The sequence below is a fragment of the Hippoglossus hippoglossus genome, chromosome 12 (genome assembly GCF_009819705.1).
Source record: "Hippoglossus hippoglossus isolate fHipHip1 chromosome 12, fHipHip1.pri, whole genome shotgun sequence".
Lineage (NCBI taxonomy): Eukaryota > Metazoa > Chordata > Actinopteri > Pleuronectiformes > Pleuronectidae > Hippoglossus > Hippoglossus hippoglossus.
This window is the reverse complement of record NC_047162.1, coordinates 11278748-11301716: the sequence shown is the minus strand read 5'-3', so window position 1 is coordinate 11301716 and position 22969 is coordinate 11278748. Positions and strand designations below refer to the sequence as shown.

General features: G+C 41.3%; 1 protein-coding gene across 1 annotated transcript; it reads right to left on the bottom strand.

The window, feature by feature from the left end:
• Positions 1 to 3683: 3683 nt before the first annotated feature.
• On the bottom strand, positions 3684 to 20708 carry tbx5a (T-box transcription factor 5a). The gene is made up of 9 exons (XM_034602383.1): positions 20627 to 20708; positions 19710 to 19885; positions 18832 to 18926; positions 17342 to 17461; positions 16220 to 16367; positions 9632 to 9784; positions 6476 to 6567; positions 4823 to 5055; positions 3684 to 4276 (listed from the first exon to the last, which is right to left on the bottom strand). Exons 2-9 carry the CDS (start codon positions 19851 to 19853, stop codon positions 3684 to 3686), a joined length of 1578 nt encoding a protein of 525 aa, XP_034458274.1. The 5' UTR covers positions 19854 to 19885; positions 20627 to 20708.
• Between the last annotated feature and the right edge of the window lie 2261 nt (positions 20709 to 22969).

Sequence of the window (22969 nt, the reverse complement as noted above, 5' to 3'; positions counted from 1 at the left end):
CTCCCTTTGAAAAGCTGACCCGTTCTTTAAATGTTTAAAGGGCCTATTGCATCATCGGCCCCTCGCCCACGCATGCATGTTTGGGTGAATCCGAGGGAGATGCATGGGGGTGGGTGTTGTGATACATCATGTGTTTAAGCAGTGGATGGGAGGCCCGGGTTGTATGGGGTTAATGACCGGCCCTCTCTGTGGGCTGTGCCGGCTCTCGGAGAGGATAAGACTGGCGGTGTAGGGGCATCTGGAGCGCAGGGGTCACATCACTCACATCAAAGCAGGCTGGGGAGTCTAGGTCAGTGTGTTTGGGCCACGGGGTGCTAGAGAGAGAGAGTGGAGGAGTTGATGGAGGGATCGGGAGAAGGATGGGTGCAGAGTAAAAGGAGCTGATGAAGCAGAGGGGATGGGTAGAACAGTGAAAGACAAACAGAAGAAGAAACCAAGAAAAACTGTACAGGTCAAGTCAGGGGGGGAAGGGAAACGGACACTTTTCTGAGATGAACCATATTGTTCAAGCAAAAATGTCCATAAACAGACCTAAGATATAGGAGCTGATAAAAGATTGTAATGCACGCTCACATTTTGTCTTCTACTATAGTACTTTAAATGACACTGTGACATGTTATGCTGTGAAAACCTTCCATCATACCTCTCACTACATTCATACATGTCCCTTGTGTGTTAAAGGGATAGTTCACCCGAAAGTGAAAATTCGCTCATTATCTACTCACCACCACTAAAGATGAATCGGCTGGTAGCTCTCGAGGAGGACAAGGTTTACCCCAGAGACGGTTGCGATGCCAAAGTGTAACCATACTTGCTGCCAATTACTGCATTTAACTGATGTGAACGTGTGTCTATTACATACAAACTCATTTACTACAAACTGCACCATTTAAAAAGGGTCCTGCTGTTTATCCAGTTTTTCTGATTCAACCTCTGCTCCGGCTGAGGGTAGATAATGTGAGGTCACCACCTTCAATGCATCAACTCGACAGATGAAGATATGATTTTACTTGCACGAGAGTCAGTGAAATATTAGCGAAGCTCATTCGTGGAATTGCCAGCACTACACACGTGTGGTCCAAGTGTGTCAGAGATAATAAATTCACCCGATTTCATAACAGCAATGCCTCTGGACAAAAAGACAAAAAAGAACAATGTGTTATTGTTTTTGAATTTATTGCAGGTATTCTGTTATGTACATGTTTATTTACAAAGTTTATTCATGTGTTTTAATCTTATTTTGATACCTGTTGATGGCCGTCTAACAATCTCCCGTTTTCTATATAAGTATGATTAGAAAATCCTATAAACAATCATAAAAAAAAGAGCTATAAAAAAAAAAGAAAGAAAGAAAGAAATTGGACCTTCCATCTTTGATACATGCAGAAGCAGGCTGATGTACATGGTTGGAAAATAAATACTATTGACAAATAACATTCTATTGACTACAAACCTTTAAAAAATGTTGCCTTTGTCCACATGTAAAAACGTACCTCTAACATACACTCATTTGTACGGTGAAACCGACCTCTGCTTTAACGTGTAGAGTAAAATTTAGTTTGAGTTTTCCGATTTACATTCTACGTTGTATCCAACTGCTACTTTACATGTCGATTGAGTTAGATTGTCAGAGAAGTGCCACTTTGAGGGTTAATACTTAAAATGTGAGAGCACACACATTCACTGGGTACAACATGAGACTGCATGAAACACACAATCAGAGCTTACACAAAGATAGGAAAAAAAAAAAAATCTCCTTCACAAAATTGCAGGGCTGAAACACGGCAAAAATATTTGTGGTGTTTTAGATGAACAGTGATGCAATATTTATGTCTACATATCAAAATAAGATGTGGATGATCCAGAGCAACTAACAGACATTTCCCTACGAGGGACGACCAATGTTTCTCTGTCATGTGGAGTGTGTTACAGGAGACAATCCCAATAAATAACAAGCAGTTATTTTACAGTTTAAACCACATTTTCCTTGTGATCACAACATAACAATTGGTAGAAAGTTGATTTTGTAATATTTCAATTTTTATACAAGACTGTTTCCGCTTTAAATGTTTTTCAACAAAGCTTTTTTTGCAGATTAGAAAACCAGAACAGGTCCAGGACTTAACCAATTTATTCTCAACTAATATTGATTAGGGGGCATTGAATATTGATAATAAAGCTTTAGGTAAATTTAGTTGGGTTCACACTGTGAATTATGGCAATGTGATGTTTCACCATTAGGACCTGGATGGTGTAGGCTACACATAACTGCTGAGATGTTGAGAGTGAAATGATGGAAGATTAACCTATTTTCAAAGTAGTTAAAATGGTGGACGATGGTCGTAACGGCCAACACATACATCCGTCCATCACCTTGACCACTTATACTTTGAGGGTGGAGCCCATTCCACTTTTTGGCGGGATAATGGTGAACACGGCACCAAACAATTTCAAGTTATAAATGTCTAAACACAACTTTTTTTCCACTTCATACCACTGTACTGTTGTTGTGGTTGTATTGAAGCCATCACTATATTTAGTGGGTTAGTTTAGCAGTCTATGATTATTTGGTACCATGAATGATAATGCAAATACTTAACAGCTATTTCGTGATTTGAGGTGTGCACAACGGCCATGTTTCAAGATTCACATACTACACAAGTCCATAGTGAAGAGTGTACGATGTGGAAGTACCTAAAATCGGACACTGCAAAGATTTTGTATTAATTTTGCTGCAACGTCAAAAAAGGATTCATTATATTTACGTTAATAGAGAGAGCTGGATGTAGGGTCAAAAAACTAAAATCACTTTGGCTCTTGACTGGACTAATTTAAATGCAATGCACCCTGCAAACTTATATAATAGTTAATTATGGTAATTCTTGCATCATGAGGAAAATATATGGGAAATAAGGTCCAGTTTACAGATCTGGGTTTTCTCTCCTTTAGTGTCATGTTAATGATATTGTCTATGCGGTTGCACGTCATGATCTTATATATCTATGTTTCTGTTTTGCAGCATTAAGATGAATTTATTTGACGTGCATGTACATGTACCCTGCAGCAGGAAACCAAATAACCGCTCTTACAGATTTAAGAGCGCGCAAATTCACCAAAGAGCCACAACGAAAGCTCCCATTTGCTTATTCATATAAAAACAAAAACAAAAAAACAACTCATAGCAATGTTACTACAAAGTAAGTTGTAAACTACAAACACTTTAAAGAAATTGAGAACTCAAGCTAATGTGACAGAAGACAATGTTCTTTTAAAAAAATGATAAAACATATTCCCTTGTCTCTGAAGAAAAACTCCACTGCATGAAGACACACTCTACCAGACGCCTGGAAAAGCATCTGAAGCGTTTCCCTCTTCTGATCAGTGTCTGCATTTGTCTGCACTCGAGAAGTCTTTCGTGTTCGTTCTGGTCCGGCTCCTCTTTCTTCATGTTTCTGTCATTTTCTTAAGTGCAGACGCTGTCACAACAAAGTTAAGTAAGAAGATGCTTGCTCTCCTATAGTCAACACCTCATCTCACAAATATCCACGGCCGTCAGTGAACCAACACTGATCTCAATACGATGGACAGCATCTCTAAAGAGTATAAATATAAATTCATCTAAAACCTTCCGGATTTTGGTCCTTTTTTTTTTCCTTTCACCTGTCGAGGGTAAATAAGCTCTTTTAGCTGTTCTCGTTCCACTCTGGCATGATGCTGACACTATGTACAGTGTGGTACTGGTGTGGGGATAATGTACGTGGGATGCCGTGTGTATAGAGGTACTCGTTTCCCTGTAGGCCGGACGTTGGCGACTGGATCCCAGCACCTGGGCTGCACTGGCGGCCCAGAGTCGGGTGGGCCATGGAGCTCTGGTACATGGCCGCGTGGTGGCCGTCGCCCAGCTGCGGTGAGGCGTGGCCCCCGACTCCGCCAAGTCTGGACACCAGAGACCCTGAGGTGAAGTGAGCGGAGAAGTGCTGGTAGGGCAGCCTCTCCATCGGCTGCATGGTGGTGACGGAGCAACTCCCATAGGGTGACACACTTGCCCAGGTGTTGCAGCTGATATCCTCCAAACTGGGAACGGGCTCGGCCCCCTGCGATGCGCTGGCGTACATGCAGGCCTGCCGTTGGCTGGATTCGCTGCGGTAGGGCCCCCCTGCCAGGCCGAGGCTCTGGGCGTAGCCGACCGGACGGTAGTAATGGTCCTCCTCACTGGACGAGCTCTCCGGGTAGGCTTTCTTATAGCTGTGCTCACTGGAGTGACAGTCATCCTCCACTGCAGGTAGAAGGACACAGTGAAAGAACAGTGTCACTCACTTGTTCTCTCTCAGTTATAGAAAGTAAAACATTTGCAGTCACAAAACCTTTTTAGAATAATGCAATCATTTTATTTTGTTCATTAACACCAAAACCAAATATTTTCAAATATTCTACTTATAATTAATGAATATCATGAAGACAAACAAAAATATACATTTTGTGTATAAACAGACAATGTTTGACATGATATTTTGCATTGATGATTATTGTCCCTTTTATGCACATATGATATAGACTTTGTTTATGGTGCTTTATTATCATATCTGTTTTTTATTTGACTTGTAAAAAACATAATAGAAATATGTGGAAGCATAAAAAAGAACTTTCCAGCAAGAGACCACAGATGTAAATTTGTCATTTGGCGAATTCGGGCACATGTACTGTTTAATAATTATTGTCAGATCTCTCATGTTCTTGGTGAATCTGTGTTTCCCATATCAAACAAAACCCCTCACACAACGTCACGTTTTCATTTCCACCTTTCAGAGTAGAGTCTCCTTACCTTTCCTCTTGATGCAGTGGAACTCCTGGCCGTGCTCGTGTGGCAGGGGGTAGGAGCCCGACTGGGGCTGCAAGTCCTGTGAGGTGCTGGTGACCCCGTTCTCACACTGGGAGTACTGGGAGCTCAGGGTGCTCGGGGTGCCCAGGCCCTGGACCTCCCCTCTGAACGGACTCTGGCTGGAGCCCACCCTCTGTCGCACTGTGCTGCGAGGCACGACTGGATACTCCTTGGTGCTGTGGATGTGCAGACAGACAGACAGACAGACGTAAGCCAATATTTGGAACTCACCGGAAATATTATTGCATGTTATAAATAGTGCATATTAAAGATTTCCGGAAATTCTAAAATCCATTTTCAGAGACAACTGCGTTCACCATGAGTGAATCGCACAGACTCAGGACACACAGGGTGCGATGCTCCTCTGGGGAAAACCCTCTTCAGTGAAAATGCCATGCATGCTTTTCACTCCCATTAATCCACCGCATCCATCAATAGATCACTTTGCTACTTTTGGGTCTTTGATTTCAGGGATCGCTTCAGTCGGAACAGTGACCTGGTTTCGCAATAAGCTCTCCCTTCGAAAAACTGTAACCAAGAGCAGACGTACATGGCTTACTGTACTTTGGCAGGAGCGGACAATGGCGTGTAAGACTGATAGTGCGGTTTGGCCTCCCACCAACCTCCATCTATTTGCGAGTTTTGATAGGTGAAATTCGTTTCACTTAAAATGTCGTATTATCTTGTGGCACGCACCTACTTAAAGTAACTTAACGTGCGTCGGATACAATCAAGCGCGCAATTTTTGAAAGAAGTGCAGCGACAGAACAATCGTCCAGGGATTCTTCTCTGCAGCATAAATCATGACGTTAATCTGAAATGCTTAATTACGGAAAGCCCTTTATTCTGACTGTGGCTCAGAATGAAAGGTTATGGGAAGGAAGCAGGATTTTCGCACCTTGTGGACACGCCAAGCAGCTTTTCCAGTATGGATTTCTGTATAAGTTAAGAAACCAGATTTTGTCCTTTGAAAAAGTGTTTTCCGAGCAGTATGGACTCCATCCCTCATCTGGACTGAATAACAGAGAGAGAGAGAGAGAGCAATGTGGTCGTGTACTGACTTGGCTGCTGGACCAAACGATACCACCGGTTCAGCACACACGCAAACACACACACACACACACACAGCAGACGCATGAGCTGTTGGAACATCCTGGTATAGAAGGAGTGCGGAAAGGAGATGTTGCAGCCGTGTGTCAGAGGTTCTTCCAAATGGACCATAAAAGTCTTCGGCATGAAAACTGGCCGAGGATCAAGAACTACACTTACATCAGTGAAAGTTACGCTCATAACTGGCTTACACTGGGCTGACTGGAGGATTAAAGCGGGGCTTGTTAAGCGACAGTGGGACCATGGATGTCAGTTAATGCCCGTCTAATTGAGGCGACATTTATCTACTCATTTGACATCATTGAGTTTGTTTCAGCGTCTCCATTTATCACAGGCCAGCATCAATTAGAGCAAAGGTTCTCAAACATTAAAGAACCAAAATCTTGGGGTTCCATGGTCAAGTTTCCTTAAAAACTCCTAAAAAACTTATGAAAACTGCAGAGTTAAAGACAGAATTTCCAAATGCATTGAAAATGCTGTAGCTACCTTTGCATCCTGGACATCCTGTGCAGCTCCATGTCGTCACTTCCACGAAAACCTTTTGCAAACGGGTTGTTCTCAATCTTCAGCTGAGTTATCTGCAAAACACAAAAACACACTCGACATTAGTGACACATCCTCTGCAATGAAAACCATTCGTTACAAGATCTTACACTAAAAGTAGTGTTTTAAAAAAAGCTCTGCACACACAAAAGTAGCAGCTATTTAAAAGGCAACATTTCTGTCTTCCTCCTACTAGACTATCAACAGTCAGGTCCTCTTCAGCTTGAGATTTATATGATGGCCTTGTGACAAGATGTTTGTGTGGAGCTTAGTTTTGAAGTTTCTTTGGAAGCACCTAGCTGCTTTACAAGTCACTGGAGGGAACCAAACAATAGATCACGTTTCCAGAAACCTAAGAGTCCTTTAGGGATCCTGAGCTAAACAATTCAATAAAAGCAATAAGACATATTTTTCTTTCACAATTTATTATGTCACATTTGATGCTCTCTGGCTCGGCAGATAGTTGGCAAACGCCTGACAGACGCGAATAATGTGATCCATTATATGATTTGGTGTTTTTCAGAATAAAACAAATAAGCAGAAGTCTTTTTTTTTTGAGAGCCACCCCGAAGCAGTGAGTGAATCCCAAAGAGGTAATAAGTACAATCCTGGGATATCCCTCTCATGAGCGGGGGTTTCTGGCAGGTAATTAGTTGGCAGCTCTCGTGTGCTCGGAGTTCTCCGACTAGAGTGGAGGTTTGTCTGCAAGCTGGCTGACACTTTTACCAAAACTTGTAAAAAATCTCTCATCACGTGACACTCTTGCTTCAGCTTCTCTTCCTAATGCAGCCTGGCAGAGCATTTGCATATTGTTTTTGTCTTTGGAATAAAAACTTCAGGGTCTTGTTGTGCTCTCTTGTAACCTTTCCAAGAAGAAATACCAATGACCCGCTCCAGAGTGATAGCCTGAGCTCAGTTTACAGAAAAAGAAAAGCAACATATTTAGCAAAACACATGTGTTATCTCCTGCTGACATGGGCCCAGAGGATGGAAATAATAAGAATGGAAAATATAAAAAACTGTTAAATATAATTTGGGAGTATGGACTCAAGACAATCAGGCAAAGTTCACTCACAACTTCAAAGACTAGACTGTGTCCAAACTATGCTCATTAAAAATAACCAAGGCCTCCAGATGTACTCAAATTATTTTATTATGTTTAAATTGGATATAAGCAAAATAGTTTTTTTTCCCCAGTTTGACCAAAATCTGTAGAAAACATTATTATTTCAGAAATCACAGAATGGAAGAAAATGCTTTGATTAAAGCTGTGACAGGAAACGTTGAGCGTTTTCATGAGCTGAGAGTGAAACAGGTGAATTGGACGCAGGCCCGCAGCTCATATTGTTCCAGCAGATGTTTGGACTGTTTGATTAGACAGTCGTGCCAAAGCGCCAGGAAATCAGAAATGCTGTGCTTTTCCTGCAGCCCTGCAAAGCCCCAATAATTAGCCCCGAGGTTACGATCTCAGTCCCCCAATAACATGTTTGAAAATAATGAATGGTTCCTTCAGAATGTCGGTCATTTGCGCTTCCTGTTCCCAGAAAGCGCGGGGGCCTCTGATTGGCTCCGGGGACATTATGAGCGCTCGCCCCCTTTTTCTGCCATATCCTCCCCAAACTAAAAACATGTAGGCCAACATGGTTAAATGATGTTAAACAGACGCTGTTTACAGATATCTGGGATCCCGAGGTTTTCTTTTCCTCTGCAGAAATTTTGGACACAGAGTAAATACCGAGTTTTATTTCTGCTTCTTTCCCCAGAGTCTTAAAACGCAAAATCCAACTAAATATATAAACAACTGGGAGGCTGCACGGCCTCGAGAAATCACTCATAGGCTTAGACATTTAACTTTAATTCAGTGTTATTATAGTTAATACCCGTTTCTAAATCATTGTGTGAAAAGAACAACAACCAAACCGTGCAGAATCTCAGCTTTTACGCACACATTACGCGCAGAAGTTAACGTTCTACTAATGAAAATAACACGTTACGCCTGCAAGAAACTAAACAAACAAACCAGACCCCGACAAAGAATAAGTGAAATAATATTATTATTGCTTTATCAATTATATTTAATACATAATTAGCCTGAACTTTCGTTTTCTTTTAAATCTTTTTCACCAACCAGAACCGGTAATAACCTGTAGTTCTATGTTGCGCATCCATCACCAGCACACTAACGGCTATTCTGAGGAATAAACAAGATCAATAAAAGACTGAAAATAACCCATCGATCTGATAATAAACTAAATACAACCTGCACAGTTGTCCTGCTACTTTGCAAGTATAAGACTAAACAATTAAGTGGCACAAACTTTTCAGTGTTTTCAAATTAAATTCAAGATTTTATTTGCAGATTCGTATGATAAGCAAAGGTGTTTCTATTCATTGTTATTATTTATTTAGATCCATAATAACAACCTAGTATTAAAAATACAGTATTATTATATCACAACTTATCATATAAGTATTATTATTATTATTAGTAGTAATAGTAGTTTGCCTTTTAATATTAGAAGTAGGCTATAGTTTTTATTATTATCTTTACAAATAATTGTAGAAGTATATTATTATTATTATTTGGTGGCAGTAGTACTAGTAATAATAGTTGTAGTATCACTTTAAGTATTAGTAGTTGGGGTCTGTCAGTTTATGCTGCAGTGTTTTATCCGCAGCTTGTCCCTGTCCACAAAGCGCTGCAGGACTGTGACTGGGACAAAGTCTCCTGAGGTCAGACGTGGTCTCGTCGAGTACCTGCAGCTTTGTCTCGTCTGCCAGAGACTTCACGTGAAATCAGACGTTTCCAGCCGACAGCGACAAGGCTTCACCGCTGCACCTCACAAACAATCCGGTTTACCGTCAGCAAATTGGGCTTAATTCAAACGAAGTCTTGTGTGAATGATATAATTAATCATAGGTGATTTAGTTTAGCTGGAAAAAGAAATTAGATATTTATCCAATCTGCGTTTCTTCTGTTTTTAAAATGTGCAACAGGACTCTGTTTGTACTTGGATTTAATGAATGTTCCTCATAAAACGCGCTTTGAATTAAAAACTAAAACTAAATCCAAAAGTGGCCCATGCACAAAGCACGTACCTTATGGTTCTGATAGGACGTGACCGCGATGAAGGCAGTCTCCGGGAAGACGTGCGTGCAGAAGGCCGTGTTTTTGGAGCCAAAGCCGTTGTTTTCATCCGCCTTCACGATGTGGATCCGGGGCTGGTACTTGTGCATCGAATTTAAGATGATCTGCAAGAAAGAAAACGTGGAGCTTATAGTCACACATTTAGTTGAAGAAATTGAATTAAAATGAAATATACAAGTATAAAATAAAACTTCTCTTCAGGTCTGTTTGAAGGAAGAAATTAGGAAGTGAAGTCCAGATGCTTTGACAGCATTCTCGAGTAGTGTAAGAATTTAATGAAGAAAAAAATATAACCACCATTTCCCCAGAAGTCCTTATTTTGGCAAAATGTGCAATAACTTTAATAAATTGTTTGTTGTTTTATTGGTTTGGTTTTTGATGCTGTTTTGTTGCCCTGGCAAATGTTCTAGATTTTCATTTCAGATGAAGACACACTGGTGAAACGCCCATAGGGTAAAAATACTGAAAATGTTCTTTAATATAAGCAGAATGATGATATGCACCACTAAGATAAAACGATGTGAGTCATTCATTGCAGCAAAGTGACATTTTACAGCCATATTTCTTTTTTGCATGACAAGAAGAACGGGCTTGACAGCTCCTTATTAAAAATATATAATTCTTCAATCTCAAAGAACCTTAATAAATCAACTTGAATGGGACATTTTCAATCGAAAACTGAGTAACTAGTTATTTTGTGAAAAAAAATACATGTTTGACCAAAGGTAAAACTTTTATCGTTTCATAGAAAAATTCCTCATTTGAACTTTCTACTCATTTACAGAAGTGAAAAGCTCTGACTAGTTCTCATTCAGCCTGAAAACTAAATTAAATCTTATACGTTATAATTATTACAGGGGTGTTCCCATGGTAACGGGGATGCCTGAGGAGTCAAGCAGAAGAGTAACAGGCTGACAGGAGCATGTCCTCTCTCTAGTTGCCTGTAACCTGACTAACCCAGTCCGCTCTAAGTGATGACTGCTACCAGTGGCGACATGGAGACGCGGTCCACACAGCTGAACTTGAGCCTTGAACTTCTCTTTTGAGGCCCTCTCATCCGTGGGTCTTAAGTCTAATTGTTTTGACGGAACAGGGGGTCATGGTTGTCGGCCCTGTGGAAATCTAATGGTTTATATTTTCACCAGATCCACTTACGTTTCCAGATTAAAAAAAAGAGTTTTTTTTCTCCTTCTCCTCCTCTTAACTCCCCCTCCTCTTTACACCCAGCCCCCTCACGTCTCTTCTCCCATAGGCATTCCTCTTAACTGTTATCTCAAAGCTTGTTTTTGTACCTGCCTTTCACTGCCAGCCCGAGAAGAGACAAGGGTTTCGCCCTGACCCCCGAGTACCTGTGGGGGCATCCTGTGTTATTGCACAGCCATAACCCCAGAGTGCTTTTTTTTGGAGCCAAGTGAACCATAGAGGCCTACACAGATGATACAATGGTCATCCATTATTAATTTCCAGTCGAACTTGATCTAATTACATGGTGCAGTAGGTTTTTGTGATGGGTAAAAATGTATGTCAACTGCCCGCCATGCACCACGTAGATGCAAGGATGATTTAATGGTGCAGAACATATCAGTGAGGATTTGCTGGGTGTATCTCTGCGGATACGCAGGCTGTTGAGGAGCGGGTGACTTGCAGATGGAAAACAAACTTTTGCAAATTTTACAACCTGCCAAAAATGAAATATTTGCAGCAAACTCGGATCTGAGGTGAGGATAGTTTCTAGACTGAGAAAAATTCCATCTTGCAGCAGTGTTCCTGTTAAATGTTTCCTGATTTTCATAATAACATGTGGCATAAGATTAGATCCTGTGTTGTAAAGCTGTGCCAGTGTGCAAATGAAAGCTATTCTTCTATATATACAGCACTTCCATCCTGTTTGGATGCACATAAGAGGCTTTAACTTCCTATTAGAGGACTTCTCGGAACACAGTGCAGTTAAAAAGTAGGTTAAACTGGAGATTTCCCCATGCATGCATTCATTGCTGACTTATTTGAGGTCTGCAGCCGTGCGTCCGAGATTTGGACAAACCACAACAACAGGCCCATCAATGCAAACTCATCACTCGGCACATTACAAGGTTTTAGAGGTTAAAGATGTCGGTCGCTATGTGACACAGCACAAGTTGCATGGGAATTTTCAAGGCCCACTGACTGTGGGTTCCCAAAGTCCAGTGTTAGTAGAGGGGTTGTGTGTGTGTGTGTGTGTGTGTGTGTGTGTGTGTGTGTGTGTGTGTGTGTGTGTGTGTGTGTGTGTGTGTGTATGTATGTGTGTGTGTGGGGGGGGGGTAGTGGTGGAGCTGCAGACCACCCACTGGGGCCCCAGCACACGCCTCGTCTCCCCAGCCCAGCCGCTGCCCTGCCTGGGTCTCAGTATCTCTGCGCCCCCCCCCCCTGCCTCTAGATGATAGTATTTAATGATAGTGAGGGATCACTTTGGGTCTCGTGCCGCTGCCCTTTGCTTTCAAGTTCCACCACATCAGAGAGTTTCCACCGAGCCTCGGGATTAGCAGGCTTTGTACACCATCATCTATTGCTCATCGCACACTGCCATTCGAATATAAACAGTGCGATCCTCACACTCCACCCTCCTGGCCAAAACATGTGTGGGAAGACAGGGAGACGAGTGCGGGAGCAGAGTGAGGGAGGAGGAGGGGGGGGGGAGAGATGAATAACACGGACAAATATTCCTGGAGTTGAGGGGAAGATCAAAGTAGGAGCTACAGCTTGGTATGAAACCTGAGACAAAAACAAATGATTTTTGAGGAATTTAAGAAAACAACACCAATTTGCTTATCTAGGCCCATAACGATGAGACTGGAGGTTCTGCACAGTGGTATTTATATAGGAGTACAAATGGATTCACAGGAAATGTAGTTAAGTTTCAAAAGTAGGACTAGTTATTAAGCAGAATGTCCCCCTCCAGAGTATTGTTATCATATATGATGTACTACTACCATTAGTTTTAGCAATGCATTAAGCAGCCAGTTGTATGAAACTCACTCAAACCACACATTTTATCACGATACTTTAACCGAGAAGGAAATCATATTTTACTATATTATTACCCGTTTTGTAAAGCGCTTTGTTTGTTAAAAACTACAAAATTTAAATGTAATGCAATGGAAGAAAAAGTATTAAGTGGAAATACTAAAGTACAAATAGCCCAGTAGTTGAGTAAATGTACTGAGTTACTTCCCACAACTGTTGTAGTGTTTTTTTACGAACATGCGCGAACATTACAATGTCACATGAAAGCATTTTTCTCTATAAAACCAGATCAACTATCAGTGAATTCAACTGTACGGAGAAATTGACAATCACCTCAAAACTACAATATGATCAATATGTAAAATACTGGCAAAAACAGACTATGTGCATCTATACATGCAATAATGAAACATGTGTTGTGCAGAAGTACATCTGAGATGTAGCTGATGTGTGTATGTGTATGTAAACTCTGTCTGCCTGAAAATATCAATAAAAAAGAAGTTACAAAACACAAACAAAGCGCTTAAAGAAAATATAATTTGTGTTTCTTCCAATAAGCTTCTGCAAATATAAATATTTTTCAGGGGACTGTTGCACCTGAACCTGAACCTCTTCATCTGAATTTTTAAAAAAGTTTGCACAATCAACCCTGTACACAAACACTCAGGCCTCATGTGGCGTCGCCTCCCTCGCTTCCTATTAGACGCTGGCCTCCAGTGCTGAGCTGTGAGCTCGGCCCGGCTCACTCCGCTGACATGTGTCTAATTACCAGACATTTCTGGAGAACAGCGTCTGCTATACAGGCCCCTGTCCCGAGCGGTTCCAATCTGCATCAGCAATATGTTTCGCTCTCATGTCTCACTCCTGGTAATTATAAATCATCTACAAGTTATTTCAACCAGCTGCACCAACAAGCTGATGGAGGAGGTTTCTGGCCGGCCACCAGCATTTCATTTATGAATCCCCTGGTGCTGTCTCCCAGCACAAAAGGGGGCGAGCCAGGAACCACTGCAGCCAATCAAAAATGCACTCTAACCCAAAATTTACAATTGTGCGCACATTCCGACCGAGCTCCACTTTTATTTCACCAGCTGGGCCTTGGCAGGGCAACAAGCATTAAAGGTGCCATGTGGGTAGATAAAGGCTTTAGTGTGTGTGTGTGTGCGTGTGTGTGCGTGTGTGTGTGTGTGTGTGTGTGTGTGTGTGTGTGTGTGTGTGTGTGTGTGTGTGTGTGTGTGTGTGTGTGTGTGTGTGTGTGTAAAAGAATGCACACTCATTTTTGTGTTTTGGGATTGAATCAAAAATGTGACCTCTTCGTATTAAGCATCCAAACTCCTGCTTATGTTACAAATTGGTGATAAGCGATATTATCTCGATTAACTGTATGTTAATAATTGATCTTCTGTGTTCAGTGGGCATGATAACTGTAATGCATTTAATATTTAATGACTATAAAACTGAAACAGAACCAGGTTTTCTTTTTAAGTATGAGCGCTGCCTCTTGATTACATAAATTTACAGAAAACAACCTAAATAATCATCCTTTTTCTTAACCATATTTAGTTAAATGCCTCTAATCATCATTAGCTGCACACTCTTAATAAAAACAATCACATTTCTTGTGTTTTCCTTGTAATTACACATCTGCCCATTAGACAGGGCAGCGACTGATCCTGCGCCTGTAGCAGATCTCATGTTGTTTGCTTTCATGACTGGGCCCATCGGTGAAAGCAAATAGTCGGACTGTTCAGTTTCTAGATCTAATTAGGCCTCGATGTGCTCCAAAATTTTATAAAAACCTGCCTGGGCCTCATTTGTAACCGGAAAAAACCAGGTGATGAAGTAAGTGATGCTTGTGTTTTCTGTTTTGGGGGTTAAGATGGGAATAACGAAAACCTGGGGCCAGTTATTGAGTTCAGAATAATGAGGAGGCAAAGTTCGGAAATGGGTACCATGCTGTCCCTCACTGGTGCTGAGGGAGGTGATGGGAAGGATACAACGGCCTCTGTCAGTTTTTTGCTAAAAAAAGTGCCCAAATACTTCCTTTTACTTATGAGAGCAGACTTCCAGGAGGTCTGCAACTTGAATGCATCCAGGCGGGTTGGTGTAATAAGCCCCAAGAACAAAACGTACCAAAGAGGCTCCAACATGCCGGTACAACAAACATGTTATTCAATGTTGGCAGGAAGGAAAGAGTCCAAATTCAAATCATACTTTTAAATGGAGTTTGCTCCAGCTTGAAGTAATGGAGGCACAGTTTCTTGCTTTTACTGGATCATATATTATGTAATTTGTACATTTTTTTAAGGAATTCAACAGCATATAAATGCACATTTAAAACTAATTAACTTTGCCAGGGCAACTATTCACTGAGCAATTCCCTTTAAACAAAACGTTATGTGTGCAAAAAAATAAATAACATGCTGTTTTCAATATCAGAAATTATAAGGGAAATATTATTTAGAATTATTTAAGTTTTGTTTTGCAGTGTTTTCCCTTTTTGATCCCTGTTGTTTAAAATATTATATAACTTAATATATAAAACATGATTCCTTTATGAGAAAAATAGTTAGATCATAGTTTATCCAACATTTGAAAAGTTATGACTTTTTTCTGACAAAAAAAGCAAACAAATTGATTCGACCAATAATTTCTAATGCATTTTTGGAAGGCAAACGCTTTCTACTAAATCAATCTACTAGCAACCAGACTTTCATTTCAACTCCATAACCTGGATTCTTATGTCTGAATATTTTCAAAACCAAACCTCTCTTTCTCAAAATCCCACTGCAGAAATTTTAAAACAGAAAGATAAAAAAGAATAATCAGGAAAAAAATGTAGACGGTAAACAGCAACCGAACAAAACATTTTTTTCCATGGGATTTTAGTACCTGATGCATTATTTGCATCATGTATTCAGAAGAGTCACCAGTGGTTGAATAGAGCAACAATAACATCAAAACTGAAAAATGCAGGAGGACCTGAAATTGTCCTGTTGAATTTTTAAAGTAAATTTAAAAGACTAAATTCTGCATTGATGGTGCTCAATGCTGCAAAGTTACATAACTTTCAAACCAAGTGTAATTCAATGTTTTCAATGTTTGTGAATAATAATTTTAATTCTAATGTACAAGAGGATTAATACGATTTTGTTTTTACGTGGGCCCCCAATATTTAAAGTTTAATGTTCTATCGAGCCTATAATCTAAATGTATTGCTTTCAGTTTAAACATTATTTAAATTGTTTGTTAATAATAATAATAATAATAATAATAATAATATAGAGTTTGAAACTAAACGACCAAAAAAATATCATTATCAATTATCAGCTATGAAAACCAGCGTTTGTTCTGTACAGGATTTTTATAGAGGCCTATAGATGAGTAGAAGAGGAGCCCACGCTGCTTAAGTGCTGCTGAGCAACAAACCATGAGAAAAACAACACTTCTGGATCAACGCAGTGTCATGTTATCATTACATCCACAGCGACACGGGGCTGTGACACTTCAGAATAGATGATATAGGCCTAGGCACCTACGTGTCCGAACGGGTCCAGGTGGTTGTTGGTCAGTTTCAGCTTCTGGAAGGAGACGAGCTGCCTCATCCAGTGCGCGCCCGTGGCTGGAGAGTCCGGGTGCACGTAGAGCCTCCCGGGCATGGCGGGCTCTGCCTTCCCGGTCACGGACCTGGATCACAGCAGCACAGTCGCACCGTCACACTTCGCAATGACACCCACAAACTATCAACCGTGCATGCGCAAAAACACTGGGAGAGGTGGACCGTGTCCGTGGAGCGAAAAGTTAATTACGCTACAAGTTTCATTGTATTTAGACTCTTATATCACATTTTTACAATTTTAAAATTGAGCAAATGAATCACAGGAATTTATGAAAAATAACAAAAAAGCACAGTGTTACCAAATTACAAAGGCAAGGTTTACTTCCATTTCTATACAGGCACTTTTGTTTAGCTCTTTTTAAAACTTTGCATTAAATGAAATAGATTATTGATTATGATGAACCTGCAGTGCCGTCGTGTTTAACGTTTCATGAGGTTGGTTTTGGATTGTCAGTGGTCAGATTAGAAACCATCTTCCAACACTTGGATCAAGAGAAGTATTAGTTCCAGGAGAGGCTTTGGACAGGTCATTATCGGCAGTATTGGCATGCAGTCATCCTCTCTAAGTATCTCCTCATTAAAACGCACTGACCCAAACAAGGCATTCCTGACCAAGGTTAGACAGATCGACATGACACTAAATAAATATGTTTGTGCTCCGTCATGAAAGAGAGCCTTGTTGCACTGCGCATATAGAACTGCTATAGTTTTAGGGAAAAGTCATCAAACATCTATTCAACACCGGAACGTCAGCTCCGGCACGAACGTCTCTCTCTGCTGACCACACTTCTTGGCAACCATTAAAAAACACACAGTTCATAATTCTCGGGGAATGAATACGTTTCACTTCCGATTCTCGTCCATCCTCATCCCTCCTCTCGTCCTGAGAGAGAATTGCGACCTCCCAAACCATAACCGCCACATTTTACTGAAACTTACTGTGCGTAAAAGTGCGTAATTGTGCGTAATTGTGCGTAAAAGGTTTCTGGAAGGAATATAAAAGTCCTTAAGAATTGTAGAAACGTATAATAACTTTACTTACCATTTATTATCAGCGAATTTGTATCGATGATCATCTGCAGGAACAACATCCATCAGGAGGATATATTTAGTTTTGGGGTTTAGTCCCGTGACCTTCACTTTGAAGCTGGGGAACATTCGCCTGTGAAGGACAGAATACGGTTTATAAAGCGCGGTGTGGTATTTCTGTCTCATGTCTGGAAAAATATACAAGCAAAAATAGACTGTGGTGTTTTTCAATGGTTTTGTGCTCTGTATAAAAAATCACTAGTTTTTACAGAGTTTGGCCATTTTCCAAACGTTTGCAGGGCGCAAGCATCCGTGGCACACTTTAATATTTTTTTAGAATAAAACGCATGCCATTTTATTGATTCAAAATTGCGAACTAAACTAAAGTCAGCTCACGTGTGGTGTTTTTATACGTCTTACATCAGGTCTGGAAATGTATTTTCTGTGCCCTGCGTTAGGTCTGAGTGGGGCCTGGGCATTATAAAACGTTTTGACACTGTGAGCCAGATGTGTGCTGGATCCTTTTAGTAAATCATTTGGACATTTGGTATCTGTCATACGAAATGTCCAAATGATTTAGAAAACACACATATATGAAAACACGCGCACACACACACACACACACACACACACACACACACACACACACACACACACACACACACACACACACACACACACACACACACACACACACACACACACACACACACACACACACACACACACACACGATGTGATAAGTCTCATGAGTCAGGGGGGAGGGCAGCAGACGAGGGACGGATACTGTGTTAATATCGTTCCACGGCAAAGACATGAGCGAAATGAGTGACGGGAATATAATGGAGACTTTGTGCAGCTGTGAGAAAACAACTGCCTTACACCCGCACAATGAAATGTAGCTGTGCTGAATTATAAATGTTCATCGTTCAGCGATGAGCCACGGGGCATGTGTGTGTGTGTGAGTGTGTGTGCTCGCAGACACCAGCGGTCATGATGCATATAGGCAAGTCACACTCGAGTCGACGTGCGTTATTTTGACTGGATGCAGTCAGAGGGCAAACGTGGAGCTGACAGCGGGACACATGTACGGTAACATGTTGCAGGCAAATGTGTTGCTGGCTGGCAGGACGGACACACACACAATTATGTTTTTTAACACCAACAATTATGTCCATTCTCTGCAGGCTGATTGATAAATCCATATATTTCCCCACAGGCCCACCCTGCAGACTTAAATGCAGCCTATGTGCACTTTTGCTGCTCTAGAGCGTTAAAGCGTCCACCAGATGCTCTGTGTTTTCTCTGTAGCTCCCCACACTGTGCATTTCCAAATCCCCCACGCAAGGAACAAAAAAATCCAATCCAGTCTATGGTCTACACATTTTAACTCACAAATGGGTCCAGATAAAATGAATACACACTGATTCACGGCCAATAAGTAGGCATGCAAACTCTTGTTGTGACGCGTTCACAAAACTTTTTTTTAGTTTGGCATCTTACCTTCCGGCTTTGGTGATGATCATCTCCGTCCCCACCTCGTGAAACTTCATCCACAGTTCCCTCTCGTGCAGGTAGACTTTTATGCCCTCCATTCCCTTCAAAATAAAACACCTCAGTGTCCACAGTGCTCATGTATTTTACATTAAAAAGAGCCTACCCACATTTTACGCAGAGGTGTCATACAATACTCTAGAAGTTTTGAGGCCTTTGGAGTTGGTGAAATAGAACAGCATGTCCTCGAAATGAAATTATAAACGACTGTAGTTTGAAATTAAACATTCATTTTGAATTTAAGGAAACGTTGTAGCAATGGGACGCTGCAAAGTCCAATCAATAAATAATATAGGATTTGTAGTGACAACGAAACCCTCATGTAACCTCTTAGAAACTTTATTTCAACATCAGGCAATAAATCATTCTGCACTTGTTGGGCCACAGCATAAACATTTAAACTAAATACGGACCATAATAAGGCACAGTTGATGTCTGAGGAGGAGCATATTCTACAATGCAGAATACAAATATAGTCTCATGTTCAGCCACAAAATATTGGTTACTATTATGTTTCCAAAATTGTCTAATGTGTAATGTCAGTTTCTTGGAGACACTCTCTATTTTTTATTTATAAGTCAGACTTAACATACATGGGGTATAAAAAGTCTACATGTTTTAATAAAGATATAGTTTGGAAACCAGTAGAATTGATCCACCCCCATAAGCTGACACACTATTTTCTCGTTTTGAGACAGTTATTGATATTTTAGTATCCACAGCAACAACATAACACCCGTAGGGATATTTATTTAGTGTGGATGTGACCTCGGTGTGCAGCCAGGAGCAGAGAGAGTGAGGCCTAACACGCACGCAGCGCTACTGACCTGCTGGATGTAAGTCGTCTGGGACGATGGGGATTTGCTCGAGGTCCCGTTCGGCTTCTCTGATTTACTATCGCTCTGTGCTTCCCTTGAATCCGAGCCACCGGGAGAGTTTTGGAGGCCAAAAGTCTCCTCCTGGTCCGCCATGATGAGGATCACCGAAAACGTTACCGCCCAAGCTGCACGGAAGACCCAGAACAGACATGTCAGAGCGCATGGATGGAGCCGTTTAGCAACATTATTACACAGTGCTACTTATTTTTAAGATGTTTAGGAGCATGTATACTGACAGACACGGGTTCAGTTCTTTGCTGTGTGACCACAAAGTTTTCCCATTTTCAGAAGTGCGGTGTGACTACAGGATATTGCCCACGCTACAGGCATAGACATCAAAATACTGTTAGATTTAAAAGAGAAGCACAAACCCACCTACACATCAACCCGATTCAAAATTAGACTAAATGTTTTTAGAGTAACATCAAAATGAGTGAATTTTATGTTGAATTTTTCACATAGGCTGAAGTTTTGGTGACTCATGCAAATATCACTGTAACAAATCTAGTCGATTATAAAGTCATGAACAAAGATATGATCTAAAAAAAAATATGGATGAGATGAAATATTTGGGGAGAATATTTCTGCACATTGAGGAAGAACCCTCGGTTTTGAGGAAACACAGTTTTTCTATTCATGATCCCAAAACAAAAGACACGAGCTTTGTTGTTACATCGCAACATAGTGAAGATCCAGGACAAAGTGAAACACACTGACCCCCCCCCCCCTAAAAAAAACACCTCTATTCACAGAAAGTGACTCTTACACAGAGAGGATCGATTCCTCCAGCGCAGAGTAACCTTTACTACCTTATGTGGATTACAACAATGAGCGCACGTAGCCGGATGAGAGCGGGATCATCTTACCTAAAAACACAAAAACACGCCGTACGGGCTGGAGTTGGACTCGGCGATGGTTCAGAAACACGGTCCCGTCTGTTTTAAAACTGTGCAGTAATGCCCCCCAGTCCAGAGTCAGTTAATCCAGGCGTTTTGCTCTGTGGAGCTGCACAGCCTCCATGAATCCTGCGTTCACCCTCCACCTCGTCTCACGGTTACTCCAGATTTCCCTACAAGCAGCGGCTGCGGAGATCCTCCTCCTCGGAGCTCAGTGACAGCCTCGACGCGCTCCTCGATCGGTGCCTTATTTTACGGCCGGGGACCGTTTTAGTGAGCCGAGCCCGCCGATAGCACCGAGCAGTAAAGCTGCAGCCGAATCCCAGAGGAGCAGGTCCGTCACCTCCTTCTTCCCTCCTCTCTCTCTCTCTTTCCTTCTCGCTCGCTCTCTCTCTCTCCCCTTCTCTCTCGCTCTCTCTCTCTCCCCAGCCTCTGCCTTGTCAATTCTACGTCTCCCAGTCTCTCTCAGGCGCGCTCCCTCCCTATCCAAAGCCTCCACTGCGCATCAATGACCAACCGTGCGAAGCGGAAGCATAGTCCAACGACGTAGATTTTTGGAGAAGGGGGAGGAAGTGGGGTGTTGAGGGGCAGCCTGCATAGAAATAGCATTGGATTATACCCTAAATAATAATTCCTTCCAGGTCCCCATCCCAGCTCTTCGGATTTTTGTCCTCTAAACTTCTCAATGAGTAGAAGGAACCTACTTGACCGTTTCGTGCGTAATTACGCACAGCTTCTTATTGTGGTATTCAGAAAATAAAGTTAATTAAGAAGAACACCAAGGCTATATTCGACATATGGATCAGTTGATACATGAAAGCCACCATGTTCTGTCTGCTTGTAGCGGAGGGAATGACAACAAATAAATTGATTAATCGACCATATGCGTTTGCCTGTAGTTCGATTACTGTCTGGGTAACCGTTTTCTCGAGCAGGTTATCTCCAAATGTTGTGGATGATCTTTAAATTATCCCGTTATTTAACCAAAAGAACAGAGGATCTTATGGAGTTCAGTGTATTAAGACCCAAACAGTTCATATATTCAAAGGAAAAAAACAACATTACACCAGTGGATGTAAAGAGCCTATTTTAAGGCCAATGGGTTCACACAGGTTTAGTCTGCACACGGCAGACCGTTGCAGACATTGACATAAAAAGGAACACAACAAACCACAAGAACATTGAGTACCAGAGGGTCTAAAACTGCATGGAGCCACGTTTACAATGAGTGCACGGTTAGATACAGACGCTCATGAATCCGACCTTATCACGCACTGCAAAAATAGCCACCTTTTAATTTTGCGCAAGAGGTCATCCGCTCTGATGGTGCACTCGTTGGACCTTCTACCTTTCCAAACTGAATTTGACGGAGAAAAACTCCAAATGCCACCCTCCTCTAAAACAAGCACAAAGTTGGAAACAATAGATTTAAGGCAGCAGCGAATATTTGATTCAGTCAGGCAGGAGCAGTAAACATCACAGGACTCGCCAACAGTTGTCATTTTTTGCAGTGTGCGCTCTAACATGTCTCATTTGCAGTTTGTGGCTGTTATCTCATTACGCAGGCATCCACATAGTCCCTTTCCCCTCCAGTCAGTGTGACGCAGAGACTGTATTCGCTGTTTGTTTGTCTATTAGCGAGGTGTCGGTATTAACACCTCTTATATCACAGAATGTAAAACGCTGTAATTTATTTGAACCGAAACGCAGATTAATCATAGATTAGTAGCACAAATTTGGTGGTGAAAATAAGGACCGAGAGTACAGCTGTTAAAATTAGAGTTGTTCCTATAACTGTTTGAGGTGAAAATGCCAGAATAATTTATTTAGAAAGAGGAAAACATTTCTTAAACTTCTGGAAACAAAGGAGGCCCACTACACTGATTATAATTGTTATTAACATATTTTGGGTTTTCAAACTTATATGGTTCTCTCTGAAGCTGCAGCTTTACTCTGTGGTATATCGTTTGCTTTTAAAAACTACATGTAATGAATAAGCTGTAAGAAGACGTCAAGATGTTTGCAGGGTACACACACGGACACACACAGACACACACACACACGCATGCACAGAGCTCTGAAAGGCTGCCTCTCCATTACTGTATCAACACAAGCAGGGTTTGCAGACTTTGGACATACAGAACTTATACTGCACCAATGTTTTCTTTTTCCAAAGCGGAAAAATGACTTGAATTTTGGGCTAAAAAACACAGAACATATATGATGAATAGATGCAATTAGTTTCACAGTGTTTTTACACGATAATACAGTGGATAACTAATTGAAACGCACCAGATAGAGCATAGCACTACA

Coding starts and splice junctions, on each gene's coding strand:
- tbx5a (XM_034602383.1), bottom strand. CDS start 19,853: ATGGCGGACCAGGAGGAGACTTTTGGCCTCCAAAACTCTCCCGGTGGC. Junction 18,927..19,709: donor AGACGACTTACATCCAGCAG/GTCAGTAGCGCT, acceptor TTTATTTTGAAG/GGAATGGAGGGCATAAAAGT. Junction 9,785..16,219: donor ACCTGGACCCGTTCGGACAC/GTAGGTGCCTAG, acceptor TCTTTCTTGCAG/ATCATCTTAAATTCGATGCA.